At 41.6% G+C, this 16679-nt stretch overlaps 1 protein-coding gene across 1 annotated transcript; it reads left to right on the forward strand.

Moving 5' to 3' along the window:
- Positions 1-5905: 5905 nt before the first annotated feature.
- Positions 5906-9436, forward strand: LOC128741527 (leukocyte elastase inhibitor-like). The gene is made up of 4 exons (XM_053837406.1): positions 5906-6210; positions 7723-8475; positions 8529-8965; positions 9033-9436. The coding sequence occupies exons 1-4, from the start codon at positions 6186-6188 to the stop codon at positions 9321-9323; spliced, it is 1506 nt and encodes a 501-aa protein (XP_053693381.1). The 5' UTR covers positions 5906-6185; the 3' UTR covers positions 9324-9436.
- The last annotated feature ends 7243 nt before the right edge of the window (positions 9437-16679 follow it).

Below are 16679 nucleotides of genomic sequence, written 5' to 3' on the forward strand. Positions count from 1 at the left end.
TGCTAAGCTCGTCTGAAATGGTTTCGTTACTTTTTCGCAACGATGTACTGCTCCGGCAGCCGCGCCGGAAGAACATTCGAAGTCATGTCATTAATCTTCCTTTTACCTTCCATTTCCGAGCCGTGATTTGCCTTCGCTTGAGTGGAATTCTCTCAGCTAATCAGTGCCGTTCGACAGTCATAATTTTCCAGCCAACCACCCTGACAAGAAAGTGTGTAAACAAAATGACTTACCACCTAAACTAGAAGATTTCCATCATTGCAACCAGAGCAGCACGTAACCGCCCGTCCCGGCGAGGATGATAAATGATCGTTACGTTCCCAGCAGCATTTGGAAAGGACCGACATCCGACAGCGTGGTTCCGTTCGTTGCGGACTAAATCAGCGTAGAGAGTAACGTATGATTGGAACCGGCAACAAGCCCCCGTCCGTTTGCTTCGGCGGTATCGATTTGGAGCAAATGGCGGGAAATATTATGTAAAATGGGTAAGTTACACTTAAAGATGCGGTTGAAGAATTGCACGAATAAAATAAAGTCTGTATAAATTGTAGTCATTGTTCAAAGGAAAGTTTTATTTCGGTTCGTGCGAACTAAGATCTTTTGGAAAGCAAATTTGAGTTCATTGAAACTTCAAATGCTTGTTTCCATGATAAGTCTATATTCTTTATGTTTAATCATTTGTTTAGTTTTCTTTTCTGAAGCAAAATGATGAATTAGGAAAATATTGAACTTTTAATAGGATAAATGTTAGGTGATTCAAGTGAGCGGAAATATCATAACCGTAAGTAAGACTTCAACGTAAAGACAAAGTCATAGATCCCCGGGAATGGACCGTCTACCGGCAGAACTCTACAAAAGTGGCCAAGAATCGCTAGCAAAAGTGGCCAAGAATCGCAGCAATGTTGCGTCGTCTATCTCCAATAGCAAAAGAATTTGTAGATCAGTATCAGGCGGCATTTATGCCCTCCTATCCTCCTACAAATCCTCTAGAAATGTCGAGAGTGCAACGTGTCTACGCAGCATATTTTCCGTGGATTTCAGAGCAGCATACGATACAGTTGAACGCGAACAGCTATGGCAGATAATGCACGAATGCGATTTCCGGACAAACTGTCGCGGCTGATCAAAGCTACCCTGGAGCGAGTGATGGGCTACGTGCGCGTTTTGGGGACACTCTCGAGGGAGAAATTTTTCGAATCGTGCAGAGGGTTGCGGCAAGGAGATAGACTATCCCGTATGTTATTCATTACATATCGCTATTAAAGATGTGATCCGGCGAGTGGGCATCGAAACGAGAGATGCGATCTTCAGCAAGAGTAGTCAACTCTTAACCTTCGCAGACGACCTCAACATCATTGATAGAAATCTTGGGACGGCGGAGGGAATCTACGCCAGACTAAAAACGGAGGTTCGGAGGTGTTCGATGAACACCTCAATGGCGAAGTTACAGAAGGAGGCGAAACGGAAGTTAACCTAGTATCCATGGAAGATAGTAATGTCCCAGCACCTGATCTTCGAGAATTCAACAAGAAATCGGGTTGTTGAAGACCAACAAAGCCGCCAGTAAGAACCATCTACCAGTAGAGCTTTATAAACATGGTCGAGAAACGCTGGCAATGGCTCTACACTGGGTTATTTCTCCAGTATTATTAAGATTTTGGAAGAGAAGAAGCCACCGGAGGAAGGAGTGATTTGTCCCATCTAGAAAAAGACTGATCGGCTCTGCTGCAGCATTTATCGCGGTATAACGCTGGTAAACGCCGCCTTCTTTCCCAGATCCTATTAGAGCCAGCGAATAAACCAAATCGGCTAGAGGCTTGCAATATTATGCAAGCAATAGAGGAGGCGAACCCTCAATTCATGAAAAACATTGTTGTTGTTTTTCATATGTGTCAGGCTGTGTTCATCGCATGCGGTAATCTAGTGTGCTATGCGTGATTAACATTTACATTTACATTTATTATAGTCAACAGATAAGGTATAATCCTAATGACAAATATCTATTTAAAACATATATGAACTAACCTAGTACAAACATCTTTTAAAACAACGCTTATTGTTTTCACGAGACACTTTAAATCAAACACTTCATAGTAGCTATTAAAAACCCGGCACATACTAAGCACTGGTTCGTGTAACCCGTAGTTCTTGAATGTCGATTGACGAGAAAGGCGTGCAAACGAAGATTACGTCTTCTAGTGTTGATATCTAGGCGACTAAGCAATTCAGGACAATCGATATTTCCTTGAAGGAGATCGCCGACGAAACACGCCTTAGCCACATTGCGCCTTCCTTCCAGCGGTTCTAAATCAATCAGCTCGCAACGGCTTTCGTAACTCGGCAGGTTACGTGGGTCACGCCAGCAGCGTAGGTGTCGCAGTACAAACCTAATAAATTTGCGCTGAACTGCTTCAGTCCGATGAATTGCATTTTGGTAAAAAGGTGACCAAACAACGGCGGATTATTTCAGCATAGGACGAACCAGCGAGCAATATAGAGATTTTAAGCAATATACATCCTTGAAGCTTTTCGCAAAGCGGAACAGAAATCCTAGTTGCGAGAAAACCCTGGATACAACGAAAGAAATGTGGTTCTTGAACGTTCGAGTCAAGCAAGACTCCCAAGTCTTTAACAGTTGTTTCGCGCTTCAGGACCGTCTCACGAAGGGCGTAATCGTGCAGGTACATGTTACGTTTGCGACCGAAGCAGATGACTGAGCACTTGGACACATTTAGTGACATCTTGTTAATTCGGCACCATTCGTCAAAGGTCTCCAAATCCTGTTGCAAGAGATGGGCCTCATTAGGGCTTTTTAATGTACAGTACATTTTCAAATCGTCAGCATAAGATAATCTCGAACATTTGACGATAATGCTCACGTCATTCATGTACAACAGAAACAAGAACGGTCCCAAATGACTGCCTTTTCCCAAATGATGATACGTAATCGCCGATTTTGACTGACATAGTTCTGCCGATGAGATAGCAGCGAAGCCAAGTCAGCAGATTGTCGTGAATGTCCAATTCGTGGTATTTAGAGATGGCTATCTCATAGTTTATGCGGTCGAAAGCTGCAGAAAGGTCCGTATATGTGGCGTCAACTTGATTCCCTTCTTGCATTGCACGGATGATGAACGATGTAAAGGCGATTAAATTGGTTGTCGTTGAGTGCTTTGACATAAATCCATGCTGATCAGCAGAGATGCAGTGTGAGCAATCTTGCATCAACTTTTCCAGAACAATTAGCTCAAATAGCTTAGAGACAGCACTTAAGGCAGCAATACCACGGTGATTAGCAAAGGTTCTTTTGCATCCCTTTTTGTGCACAGGGAAAACAAAGGAATCCTTCCAGCACTCGGAGAAAACTCCCATCGTCAATGATATATCGAAAACCTTAGCTAAGGGCAATGCAAGAGTATTTAGACAGCGTTTCAAGACTATGGAAGGAATGCCATCTGGGTCGCATCCAGTTGAGGATTTCAAATGTTTCCCAGCAGAGATCACCACGTCGCTGGTTACGTTGAGCGGGAAACTGGAAACGGTTAAGCGAGTAATGTTACTTGTGGCTGCCACAATGTCATGAGCATGGCCGATCTCATCAGAAATAACAAAGGTAAAAACGCTACTGAATTGCGTGCGAAACAAGTCGGCAATATCTGCGACTGAATCCGCTACTTTAACGCCGTCAGTCATACTGGAAGGACGTCCAGATTCTTTCCGTTGTTCGTTTACAGAGGTTCAAAACTTCTTAGGATTTGCTCTAAGACTAAGAGAGCTCTGCAGATGCGAATTATGGGCATTAAACAAACTGTTATTTAGGCGCTTCTAGTTGGAGTTAGCATGCGCATAGACAACTTTGGTACGGTCCGAGCGATATTTGCAGTATTTCCTAAGGGCAGCTCTTTTCATTCGTTTCAGACGTTCAGATTCCGAGTTGGACCATGCGTGCTTAGAAGGCTTACGTTTGAATTTTTTGGGTGTAAACTGATCGATCGCGTAAAGTATGATGCCACAAACGGTGGAAGCAGCAAAATTAACGTCGTGACTAGCGAGTAAAGAATTCCAGTCCAAGTTAGCATAAGATAATAAGTCGTAATAGACGGTTTCAGCATGGTCTAAGAAACGATATTCGGGTTTCAAATCCAGTGTCAACAATAGAGGTGGATGATGCCAGGCCTGCAATGCTTGACGAGTGGTGTTGGGGTTTGCAGAGTAGAACAACGTTGCCCTAATTCTTCGCTTACGAAACACAGATCAAGCAAACGGTTATTTGCATTCAAAATGCCATTCAGCTGTCTCAGTCCGGCTGTTGAATATGAATCAAGCAAGGACAGTGAAGCTAGACGAAACGAGGAATGAGCAAAGTTATTCGTATCGCTGAGCCACGCTGAGCTGTGCTGAGGTTGATATCCCCTACAATAATAATGCTATCATTAGCTTCCATTTGAGAGACAACCCATTCGAGAGAGAGTGCATGTTTGTCGATTATGCTGCTGTCATTGATGCGGTCAGGTGGAAAATATACGACACAGATAAAAACCGTTCCAGATCGAGCCGATATCGCTACCCACAAATGCTCGACCGTCGTTATTTCGGGGGGTTTCAATTGCCAGGATTTGATGCTGGAGCGCACGGCCAAAAGAACTCCGCCGCCAGAGCTTTTGTTACTATTTAAGGCTGTCCGATCGTGCCGATAAACCGAGTACGTGTCGTCAGACAGTTGCTTCGATAGTGTGTTGTTCTTCAGCCAAGTTTTCGTGAAAGCGTAGATATCGTAGCATGCCGCACTGCAAGCTAGCCGGTGCTCAGCAAGAGAACTATTAATACCACCAATATTCTGGTAGTAATTCCAATATTCCAATATTCTGGTAATGTTTGAAAGATACTAATTCAACACCTAATACGATACGTTTAAATTGAAATTGTAACGAAACTAAAAGAGATAGACGTTTTTCCTCAAAAAAACGAATTGGAGAACGGTACCAGAGCTTTAAACACACATTTTAAGGAGAAAATCGATAAAAACGTCACTTTTAGAAACATTTCAAGGCTTTTTTCTCATTAAGTAGGAGGATTAAAAGCCATTTCAGTACAAACTTTTCTCAGTTTTTGAATGAATGGACTAACCGAGTTGCGCTAGCTAGCATAGTTTTTGTACCAGAGATAATTTCAGGCAAACAGAACCGAAAATTAAAAATGTTCAATAACTCTGTAATAGTTGAGGAATAGAAGGATTTTTATCGTCATATATGGTACTTTTATCACCCCCTGAAATACCTGCACTAAGCTACCTAACACCCTGTATAATGAATAAAATAAATAAAATATTCATGCTGTAAACATAATGTTTACGTAGTTACTGGTAGATCGATATTTTCCTCGAAATTCGAAGTTTCCCAGCTACGCTCTTCAACTCCGTTTCCAATTCCCTTACAATCAGTCAGAAACACCAAGTATGCCAAGTTTGTATAATCCAAGCGTTCCGGAGTCCGAAAAAATCGGGCATTTCCTTTAGAATTTTCTAGGAACATTGGTGACCTCGAATTTTTTTAATTTTGTTTTCCTTCATGAGCGTACAAAAAATGGGTTTCTTCAAATAATTTGATAATTTCGAAAAAATACCTTGCAATTAAAGTATATTACAAAAATAGCATTAAAAACAAACATAGGTTTCTCAGTAATTTTGAACTAGATTCTGACTAAATAAATACGATTACGTCTACTGTAATAAAGCAATGGCAACTTTCATATGCAAGAAAATAAATTATGCATTACCGCTTGCTTTCATTCTTATTATTGTTATCAAACTTTCCAAACGGAAATAAATAAACATATTTTTATGTCTTGAATTTCCCCGTGACGATCGTGTTTTGCCAATCTATCACTAACCGTACACTCTACCGGAAAGCACGCATCTCCCGCAACAGCACTCAGTAGCCTGTCTATCGTTGAGGAGGTTGGTGAAGCGCAGTTCGAGTCGTCTGGACTGCTGCGATCGTTCGAAGACAATATAATAGTAGCGGTTGACAGTCAGCAAGTGGCACTACAAGTACAAGTGCAAATCGTTTTAGTTCGTGCGAAATTTGCATTTCCATCTTAACTAACCATATTGATTGGAGTTCCATCTACAAACCAGCGATAAAATTAAGAATTCTGGACTCCATGCAATAGTTTTATTGGAAAAAATGAAGTGGATAATAGTTATGTGTGGTAAGTTCATGATAAACAACTAAAGCTTACAAAAAGAATCCCCCAAAACAGAGAGCGATCATTGCTTCCGAGAATGATTGCTTAGAACATAAACAGGATAAACATGATTTTAGTAGAAATAATTCTATGCAATGCATCGAAAAGAACCAGATTTCCAGAACCAGAAGCTCTATCGACTCATCTTATATATACATATATGACCTGCTCACCTTTCGCTATCAGGGATCGCCAGCAGTGACGCGATCGTTACAGCCCAGGGGAAGCCCCAACGAGAAGAGTGTCGCCTTCGGATGAGTGTTATTTATAACGAAGAGCTTCTCTAGCGAGAGATTGGAGTGTTAAATAATAAAGCATTGATTTAGCGTTTGAGGAATGGGAAAATCGATTACATACTGTGCTAAGTTAATGTTGGTTTGACTTCTTTTATTACATGTTTGTTAGTGAGTTTGTTAGAGTCTTTTGATTTTTCGTTTGTTTCTAAAGAACCGGTGTTTCTGTCTTTCAGACAACTATTTATGTAAAATATTTAGTATTTAATTTGAATGATTCGTTACTTTAACGACAAGGTCGTCAGAGTCCATTTATGGCAGTCAGCAAGGCACCGAATATCACCCTTCCCTTCCCTTGTTCATTGTACCAACATGCTCCCATAGACTCGGGAAACCATCACAAAAATATAAAATTAGTTCAACTAACCTGCTAGCCGTAATAAGATCTTGCAACTCGAAGCACTAAACTTTGCATTCTATGAGTTCTTTTACTTTTTCGGTCATTTAGTGTAATTAAATACTGAGATTAGTGACCAATTAATATTCATCACTATATTTTCATTTTTTCGCCGTCGGTTTTTCATTAATTTTTTTCAGCAGTTTCAATCGTCAAATCACTCGCAAAACTTAACTTGAGGCACGAAAAACTTTAATTTACCACCCGAACAGTTATTTAGAGAGATATCATAATTATTTTGCCCAAATTGTTCACTTGAATTGATAGGAAAAACTTCACTTCGTTTCGATTGCAATTCCGAATCCACGACCGTGGTTGTTGTATGTTACCAAGGAAACGGACGTTTATATGGAGTGATGCCAACGTAAACATTTGAGCATGAAATTGACCAATTATTTTCGCTGTTAAATTAAAGGTTGTAGAGTGTCGATAATATACTTATAAAATTCACTGATAATAAAATTCACCGTAAACAACATGTTATGTGATAAAGTTACTGTCGGATTTAGTTCAACAGCAAAAATAGATACACGATTCATAATTGTTCATAACAGATTATTACTTACTACTAGCAACTCTATTCTCAACAAAATGATAGTAACAACAAGTACTGAAATCAGTAAAATAGCAACTGGACTCTGACGACCTTCACTTTAAAAACACTAGAAGGATCATAAAACATAATCAAAAAATGGCGCATGTTTTGATGGAACAGAAATACCATCATGCAAGCTTACCGTTTAAAAACTAAGCAAAGAAATTGAAAGCATTATTATTTCGTTGCAGCTTTGCTCTCCGTGGGAATGGCCCAGTCCCTTCGTCGCCGGACGAATTCCGCCCGAACTACAACGCCTGCCAGTAGCGTCGCACCGAACGATTTCATCGATGATCGAAACTGCCGGGGTTCACCCAACAGCGATGGCAGCACGGATCCGTGGCAGTGTCTCTGCGATCAGCTTACATATGAGCGCAGAGAATGCGAGCAAAACGTACACAGGCTTCTAAAAGCCAATCCCAACTTTAAACTCTGCATGGACCAACAGCACCATTACCTCGCGGTGAGCCAGAAGTGTCACTATGACGCCAACTGGGACACTTCCAACGACCCGGCCGGAAAAGCGATGCAGTTCGCGTTGGACCTCTTCCGCACTGCTGATAGTGAAATTTCAATGAAAAATTTCATTATCAGCCCAATATCGCCGCAGATCCTGCTCGCTCAGCTAGTGGAAGGTTGCTCCGAGCCAGCACGAATCGAAATGATCAAAACATTGCGCTTGAATAGGGGAGAAATCAAGTCACTAACGGATTCACTCCACAACGCGGCCAACACCGGTTCCGCTGACAACAAACTTGACATTGCATCAATATTTTTTAAATCAGTCGATGTGAATCTAACCGAAAAATTCAACGGCGCTCGAAAGGAAAATATAATTAAAATGCGAGATTTGGATTTCTCTAAAACGAATCAAGCCGTGCAGGAAGTCAATGAATGGGTCAGTCAAATGACTAGAGGAAACATTCCAGAAGCCGTTTCTGCAGGTGAGTTATTTTACTGCTTCTGTAGAAAATAATTCTGCACAGCAAACTTACAGAAAACCTGGCCCCGGACACCGCACTGCTACTGCTGAACGCTATCTACTTCAAGGGAACCTGGCTGTACAAATTCAACGAATCCGACACAAACAAGCGTGACTCATTTCACGTTAGTAAAACTCAGAAGATGCCAGCCATAATGATGTCACAATCGAATCGACTGCGTTTCGGTGACATTAGCTTCGGCCAGTATTCGGACCCGGACTGGGGTCTGCGTTGGGTCGAACTGCCGTACCAGGGGGACAAGCTCGCGATGATACTGCTGCTCCCGAAGGCTCGCCATCAGCTGGATGAAACGTTGAAGCAGGTGAACAGCACCCATCTACAGGACATTTTTCGTGTTATTCGACGTGATTACAATCCGACAATGATTCACGTGAAGGTGCCCAAATTCCGCATTCGAGACTCAACGTCGTTGGTGCTTCCGCTGCAAAAGGTTTGATTTTTCTGAATAATATTCCAACTCTTTTCATACACTGAAGTGTTCAATGTTTTTGTTTCAGCTCGGTATCAAACGAATATTCGAAGATAACAATGCTTTGTCCGAACTGTCCAGCACTCCTACCAAGGTATCGGACGTGAAGCAGGAAGCGTTCCTCAGTGTGGACGAGAAAGGAACCATAGCAACCGCCGTCACGAAGATTACGATTATTCCGCTCAGCCTAAGCGGTTACGAGGATATTGACTTCGTGTGCGACGAACCGTTCATGGTAATGATTGTCGACAAGACACGGGAGATTCCGCTCCTGATGGCCAAGGTGAGACAGCCCCAGAAGCCGAAAGCGAACAACTGAAAATCTACAATACTCATTTGTAATTTGATTTCCTAAAATATAATATACACCCATGCATATTTGCTGGTTTCTACGGACGCACGTTTCAACAAGCAAGCAAGCAAGCATTAATTATCGTCAAAAACTTTTGTTTTGATTCGCCCAACAAATTTCGTATTTCTTGGGAATTATTCTAAGGAAAGAAGCTAAACAATCAGTATAACATAAGTAACATACTTATCCTGGCCCGCTGTCTCTCAGACGTCATCAACGACCCGAGGTATACAAATTCGTCCACCATCTCGAAATTGTCCCCATCGACTACCACACTATTGCCTATGCAAGCTCGTAGGCGCTCGGTTCCTGCTGCTAACAGATACTTGGTTTTCAACGTCCAACCTTTACTGCTTCACGTTTCAGTTTGGTATACTATTCAGCAACGGCCTGAAACGTCCTTCCGACAATGTCCACGTCGTCAACCAAATAGATAAATTTGCTAGATTTGTTGAAGATCGTATCCCGCATGTTAAAACCCGCACGTTTCATAACACCTTCTAGTGCGATTTTGAACAGGAGACAGGAAATACCATCGCCTTGTCGCAGTCCCCTGCATGTTTAAAATGGGCCTGATAACGTGCCCGAAATCCTCACACAGTACCCGAACACCATCCATCGTGGCCTTTATCAGTTTCGAGTATCGAGAAGCTGATACTCGGGAAAGCCGTTTTCTTTCATAATATTCCATAGCTCTTCACGGTCGATTGTATCGTAAGCAACCTTGAAATCTAAGTATAGGTAGTGCGTAGGGACTTGGTATTCGCGACACTTTTGGAGGATCTGTCGCAGCACAAAGATTTGGTCCGTTGTCGATCACCTGTCTACAAAACCGGCTTGATAACTTCCCACGAATCTACTTGCTAGCGGCGATAGACGGCATGTATATTGAGCATATTTCTTCCTCCTTCCGCTCCTCCAGTAGCTGTTCTGTTTCCCAGATCCTGACTATCAGCCGGTGCCAACCTTTTTATCTCGAGATATTTCGAGGGTCTTTATCTCGAGATATTTCGGCTCGCGTCACGAAGCCTTTGCGGGATACATTCAGTTACTTGTAGAATTTTCGCATTTCCTGAGAGCGATACAGCTGCTCCATGCCCCGGTCCCCGCACTCTATTTCTTCCAGGCGGTGCTTCTTATCCCGGAAAAAGTGGGTTTGCTATCTTCGTTTCAGTCAATATCGTTCCAAGTTTTGATGGGTCCCCTGCTGCAGCATCGACGCCCGCACCGTTCGGTTATAATATGATTCTGTTTGGTGTAATGTAGTAACTTTGAATAAGCTAGTTTTAACGTGTTGAACAGCACCTCTCATGTAAGTCATTACCTTTGTAACGTATATACTTTGAATAAAGCATCAGTCTCAACGCAACTCACATGGTGTCAGAAGTGGGGTATTGGGAAAGCGCGGAGTTTCTGATTAAACCCGCCATGAAAACGTTGAGAAACGTTAAGAAAAAGTGAAAAATAGTCAGCCTTTCGTCTCGAACGCACAAATCGCGCACATAAGTGAAATAATTTGTTTGATATACGTAGAAAATCGAGTGTTGCATAATCGCAGAAAATAAAATGGCGCATGTTGAGTCACTGGCTTCTGCAACGGGAGGGCTGAAGCCCCCAAAGCCGCTAGTGCTAGGTGATAATATGGCGGAACAGTGGCGAAGCTGGTACCGCCAGTTTAAATGGTTCTCTATCGCGACGCAGTTAGATGTGAAACCAAAAGAAGTACAGGCAGCAACGTTATTAAGTGCAATCGGTGTCGACTGTATACGTATTTTTGACACTTTTGGTTTACACCCCGAGCAAGAAGAGGATATTAATGTGATAGTGCAAAAGTTTAATGAGTACTTTTCTCCCAAATCATGCATTACATATGAGCGTTACCATTTCAACCGAATCGAGCAGAAAGAAGAAGAACCTTTCGATGTGTTTGTAACTCGCGTCCGGGAGCAAGCTAAAAAATGTGCTTTTAGTATCCTACATGATTCGCTTATAAAAGACAAATTGATTATTGGAATGCGGTATACGAAACTAGTTCCCAAATTGTTAGATGACGAGCTCACACTTCAGAAAACAGTCGAAATCTGTCGCAACTACGAGCTAACATCGATACAAACGAGAGAGTTAAATAAGGAAGAAAAAATAGAAGTGTTAAGATCAGCAAAGCGAGAAGAACCAAATAAGTGGAAAGAAGAAGTGTTCGACTGCAATCGATGTGGACGAAAGCACAAAAAGGGTAGCTGTCCGGCGTTTGGAAAAACGTGCAACTCTTGTGGACTTAAAGGTCATTTCGCGGTTATGTGCAGAATGAAAACAAAATCTGATAGAAAAGTGAATGAGGTTATACAGCGAGTGAGCGAATATGAAGAATCCGATGCAGAAGAAGAATTTTACGTACATGTCGTAGATAATAGCAATGAAGATGATTGGTTCGAAGTCGTCGAGTTTCAAAGTAAACGTGTTTCTGCGAAGTTGGATACCGGTGCCCAGTGTAACGTACTTCCCATAAGGATTCTTCAGGATACTTCAGCAGCTGTCAAGCCGTCTAGGACGAGAAATCTCGTAACGTACAATGGACAGAAAATTCCAGTCATCGGGGAAGTTTCAGCTAATTGCATCGTCAAAGGTAGGTCCAGTCCAATTACGTTTAAAGTCGTGAAGGAAGATGTCACACCAGTGCTAGGCCGCAAAACTTGTAGTTCTCTCGAATTGATTACTAGAATTCACACAGTCGAGGTAAACGAAGCCGTCCTGTACGATGGCTTAGGATGTTTGCGGAACTATATTTATGATATCGATCTAATCGGCGATCCAAAATGGGAAATCTGCCCATCGAGAAACGTACCCCATAGCATCAGAGAAGATGTTAAGAAAGAACTATCGAATATGGAAAGGCTGGGAGTGATCGCTATGATACATGAGCCTACCCCGGTTGTTAATGCTATGGTTATTGTTCGAAAGAAAGGAAAAATACGTATCTGCATAGACCCATCGCAGGTTAATCAGAACCTGTTAAGAAGGCACCACCCCCTCACGACAATTGAGGAAATAGCAGCACGCCTTAAGCACTCTACTCGGTTTACAATTTTGGATTGTAAAAAAGGATTCTGGCAGATTAAAGTGACCGACCGAACATCGAAGTATCTTACCTTTGGAACACCGTGGGGTCGTTATTGTTGTAAGCGGCTCCCATTTGGCCTTGCATCAGCTCCCGAAATATTTCAAAATGTTATGCAGCAGCTGCTTGGGGATATAGATGGCGTTGAATGCTCGATGGACGATATATTAATTCATGCTAGGAGTTCAGCGGAGTTGCACCAAATTACAGATGGCGTATTAAAGCGAATCACTGCAGCGGGATTAAAATTAAACCGGGAGAAATGTTTGTTTGACCAGCCATCAGTTAAGTTCCTAGGACACATCCTTTCAGCCGAAGGGGTAAAGGCGGATGACGATAAACTTGACGCAATACGGAAACTTCAGGTGCCGACTAATAAACAGCAACTGCAAAGAGCCCTTGGCATGATTACTTATCTCGGTAAGTTCATTAAAAATTTATCAGATATAACAAACCCGCTTCGAATGCTCTTGTCGAAGAACGTAATGTGGGAATGGAATGCAGAACAACAAGATGCCTTTTTGAAAATAAAAAACATGATGATTTCTCCTCCCATACTAGCTTTCTACGACGTCAACGCACCAGTCACGCTGTCAGTGGATGCCAGCTCAAAAGCATTTGGAGCTGTATTGATGCAAAGTGGTAAGCCAGTCGCTTATGCTTCGAAATCGTTGAATGCAGCAGAGCTCAATTATCCGCAAATAGAGAAAGAGGCTGCTGCAATTCGTTTTGCTTGTCAAAAGTTTCATCAGTACGTATACGGCAAAGAACTGATTGTCGAAAGTGACCATAAGCCACTAGAATCTATTTTTCGAAAACCATTGGATCGTTGCCCACTCCGGCTCAAGAGGATTAGGCTCGACGTTTCACAGTATAATCCACGTGTTATCTACGTACGAGGCAAGGACATACCAATTCCAGACATACTTAGTCGGGATGTTCTGAATCACCAAAAAGATGAATTTGAGGATGAATTGGAGGTCCATATAGTATTACAGATGTCGAAGCGAGCAGCAGGCGAGCTTCGAGATCATATCGTGATGGATGATGAGATGCAGCTATTGAAACAAACGATAATAACTGGTTGGCCGGATCGTAGGGATGAAGTAAATCCTATCTTGCGAAAATATTGGTGTTTCAGAGATGAGCTTGCTGTATACGAAGGAATTTTGTTCAAAGCTAATCAAGTAGTTGTACCGCAATCGCTGCGGAAGAAAATGCTTACCGCTATCCATAGTGGACACTGCGGCCTGCACAGCTGCATAAAACGAGCGAAACAGTCGTTGTTTTGGATAAATATGCCTTCAGATATACAGGAGACGATTGATGCCTGTAGAATTTGCCAGAAACATCAACATGATAATGTTAAACAAAGTATCGTGTCGAAAGAAATTCCAAGTTTGCCATTTGAGAGAGTAGCGACGGACTTATTCCACTTCAAAGGAAATGATTATATACTTATCGTGGATAGCTATTCGAGTTTCTTTGATTTTAAAAAGCTGACAGATTTATCATCACGGACAATAGTCACAAAACTCAAGGAATGGTTTGCGGTACATGGGATCCCACGAGTGCTTGAATCAGATAACGGACCTCAGTATTCTTCAGAAGAGTTCAAGGTGTTTGCAAGGGAGTGGAGTTTTGATCATAGCACTTCCAGTCCATGTTTTCCAAGAGCTAATGGATTAGCTGAACGCTACGTTCAGACAGCCAAAAATATTCTAAAGAAATGCACCGAAGATAAGTCTGATATCCAACTAGCTCTGCTACACGCTCGAAATACACCGAGATGCATTGGCTTACCTGCTTCTAGTGAAAGACTTATGGGAAGGCTTCTTCGTACAAATTTGCCAATCACAGACAAAACTTTGCAACCCAAGCTGATTTCGGGTGTTCCAGAAGCATTGTCGGAAGAGAGAAAGCTACAGAAGCAGTATGCTAATAGAGGAACAGTGGAATCGAAACAATATCAACCTGGAGAGCCAGTACTTGTTCAGAATCAAAACACTAAGTCATGGACACCAGCAACAGTGGTGCACTGTGTCGATGGAAGAAGATCGTATGCAGTAACTGACGGGGAAACAACACTCAGAAGAAATGCTCACCATATACGCCCAGTTAAGGCAGTGCAAAACGAAAATGAAGGAGTGTTGAAGCCACCACCTGTATCGGAAAATCAATTAGCAACTGCGGAAGACGTTCCAGACAGTTTAGAAATCGTCCAACCAGGTGAAAATGGCACTCTTAATAACCAGCAACAAACAACTCGTAGTGGCCGTATGCCTAAACCATTGAAGCTTAAAGATTTTGTGTATTATTAGTATTCTTTTAAAAAAAGGGAGATGTAATGTAGTAACTTTGAATAAGCTAGTTTTAACGTGTTGAACAGCACCTCTCATGTAAGTCATTACCTTTGTAACGTATATATTTTGAATAAAGCATCAGTCTCAACGCAACTCACATTTGGATGCGCATGATTGCCGTTTCATTGTAAATAACTCTGCAATTTATTGAAGACTGAACGTATACAATGTTTCTAGGGGTATTCACGTAGCGCTTGGTATGTTGCGTATATGATGTATTGCTGCATAGAAACATTGCACTCCAATTGCACACACTGCAGCAGTTTGACGTTTGGGTTGACTTGTCAATGTAACAGATTTTGTCAGCTGCCTTGTTTAGTTTGTTAAACGTTTTGAAATTTGCTGTTGCTCGAAAACGAAAACTAACGTCAATTATAAAAATGTTGTCGACATAAACTAGTAATTTATCTAAGGAGGATTTGGAGCGGTATAAGGGAAAAAGGTGGAAAAGTTCCTGTTCACATCACCGGGCATCGACTGTAGACGGTCGATGTAATCGGCGTAATCAGCGAGTACCGTTTCGAGTAACAGATGGATGACATTTCGGTTACCTATCAAAACGGGTCGAAAGCGGAAGCGAGCTGTCAGGTGGAAGAAGAGAAGAAAAAGTAAACAATCGCAAATTTGTGCAAACGTGATTATTGAAATCTTTAAAAATTCATTTAATTTGGTTATAAACCGTGTTAGGAGTGATAAGGTTAAATTATCGGTGGTCCAAGTTGATCTCCGTGTGTACCTGTAAGTAAAGAAGAAAAGAAAGATAATATAGTGAGTAAATAATGATAAATTAATACAAAAATACTTACCTAGATCGAAACACTGCGGCTAACCATCCATCGTACTGCTGCGACGATACGTGGACTGGTACGGTGATTTAATTCGTGAGTATCTGAAAAGAGAAGAAATAAACAAAAATAAATATCTAATAAGTGCATTAAATAATAGGAAAAGTAAGCAGGAAAGGAGTAACGGTAGGAAAAGCTTAGGAAGGACAAATTCGTAAGGAAGGAGGAGACTATTTGAGTGAGTGATACAAATTGTTTGATCGTTTGTAAACCAACTAAATAATGAATATAATTTCAGTTTTTGAGCCACTCCAAAAGTGCTGCTACAAAATATTTAGTTATCCGAACAGTTCCCTACACTTCTACTTTTGATGCAAACAGTCTCCCACTCACCGTCGATTACGATAACATCTTGTTTTATCTTCTAAATAAATTATTCTTCCGAACTGGAAATGCAGTGGAAAACGAAAAATAATTGAAGGCTTCCACAAATTTTGAGCGTGGGTTTGTGAAGGAAGTAAAAGGACATATTTGTGAAAGTATTTTGCAGTCTATGGAAAGGTTGGTTTATAATGTAAAATAATAAGTAATTAGCTTTTGCACAGGTGTTACACAGCATGAAGATTAGTGACTCCCTGCAGAGCTGTGGATTCTAATCCAAGCTGAAAGCTCCCATGATAAAGAAGCTGGTGGGATTCTTTGACCTTGAAATGCGGTCAAGCAATATTAATATTTTTTTGAAACGGTGGTTCTTCAATTGATGGAGGGACGGTAGGGAAAAGTAATGAAAATTTTTTGTCGTATGGGCCTGCATAGTGCCGTCGTGCTGACAGTAAAAACAAGTTTGATTAAAACTTCTCGGTCGATGGTTTTTACACTTGACCAGTTGAACCGAGCAGTCGGGTCGAGTAGAAAGCCGCGCAGTTGAGTCGAGTAGCCGGTTCGTATAGTCGAATCGAGCAGTTGAATCGAGGTTCAGTCGAGCAGTCCAGTCGAATAGTTGAATCGAACAGTTGAGTCAAATAGTCCAGTCTAGCAGTTGAATCGAGTAGTTGAATCG

This window comes from Sabethes cyaneus, chromosome 3 (genome assembly GCF_943734655.1).
Source record: "Sabethes cyaneus chromosome 3, idSabCyanKW18_F2, whole genome shotgun sequence".
In the NCBI taxonomy this organism is placed as follows: Eukaryota; Metazoa; Arthropoda; class Insecta; order Diptera; family Culicidae; genus Sabethes; species Sabethes cyaneus.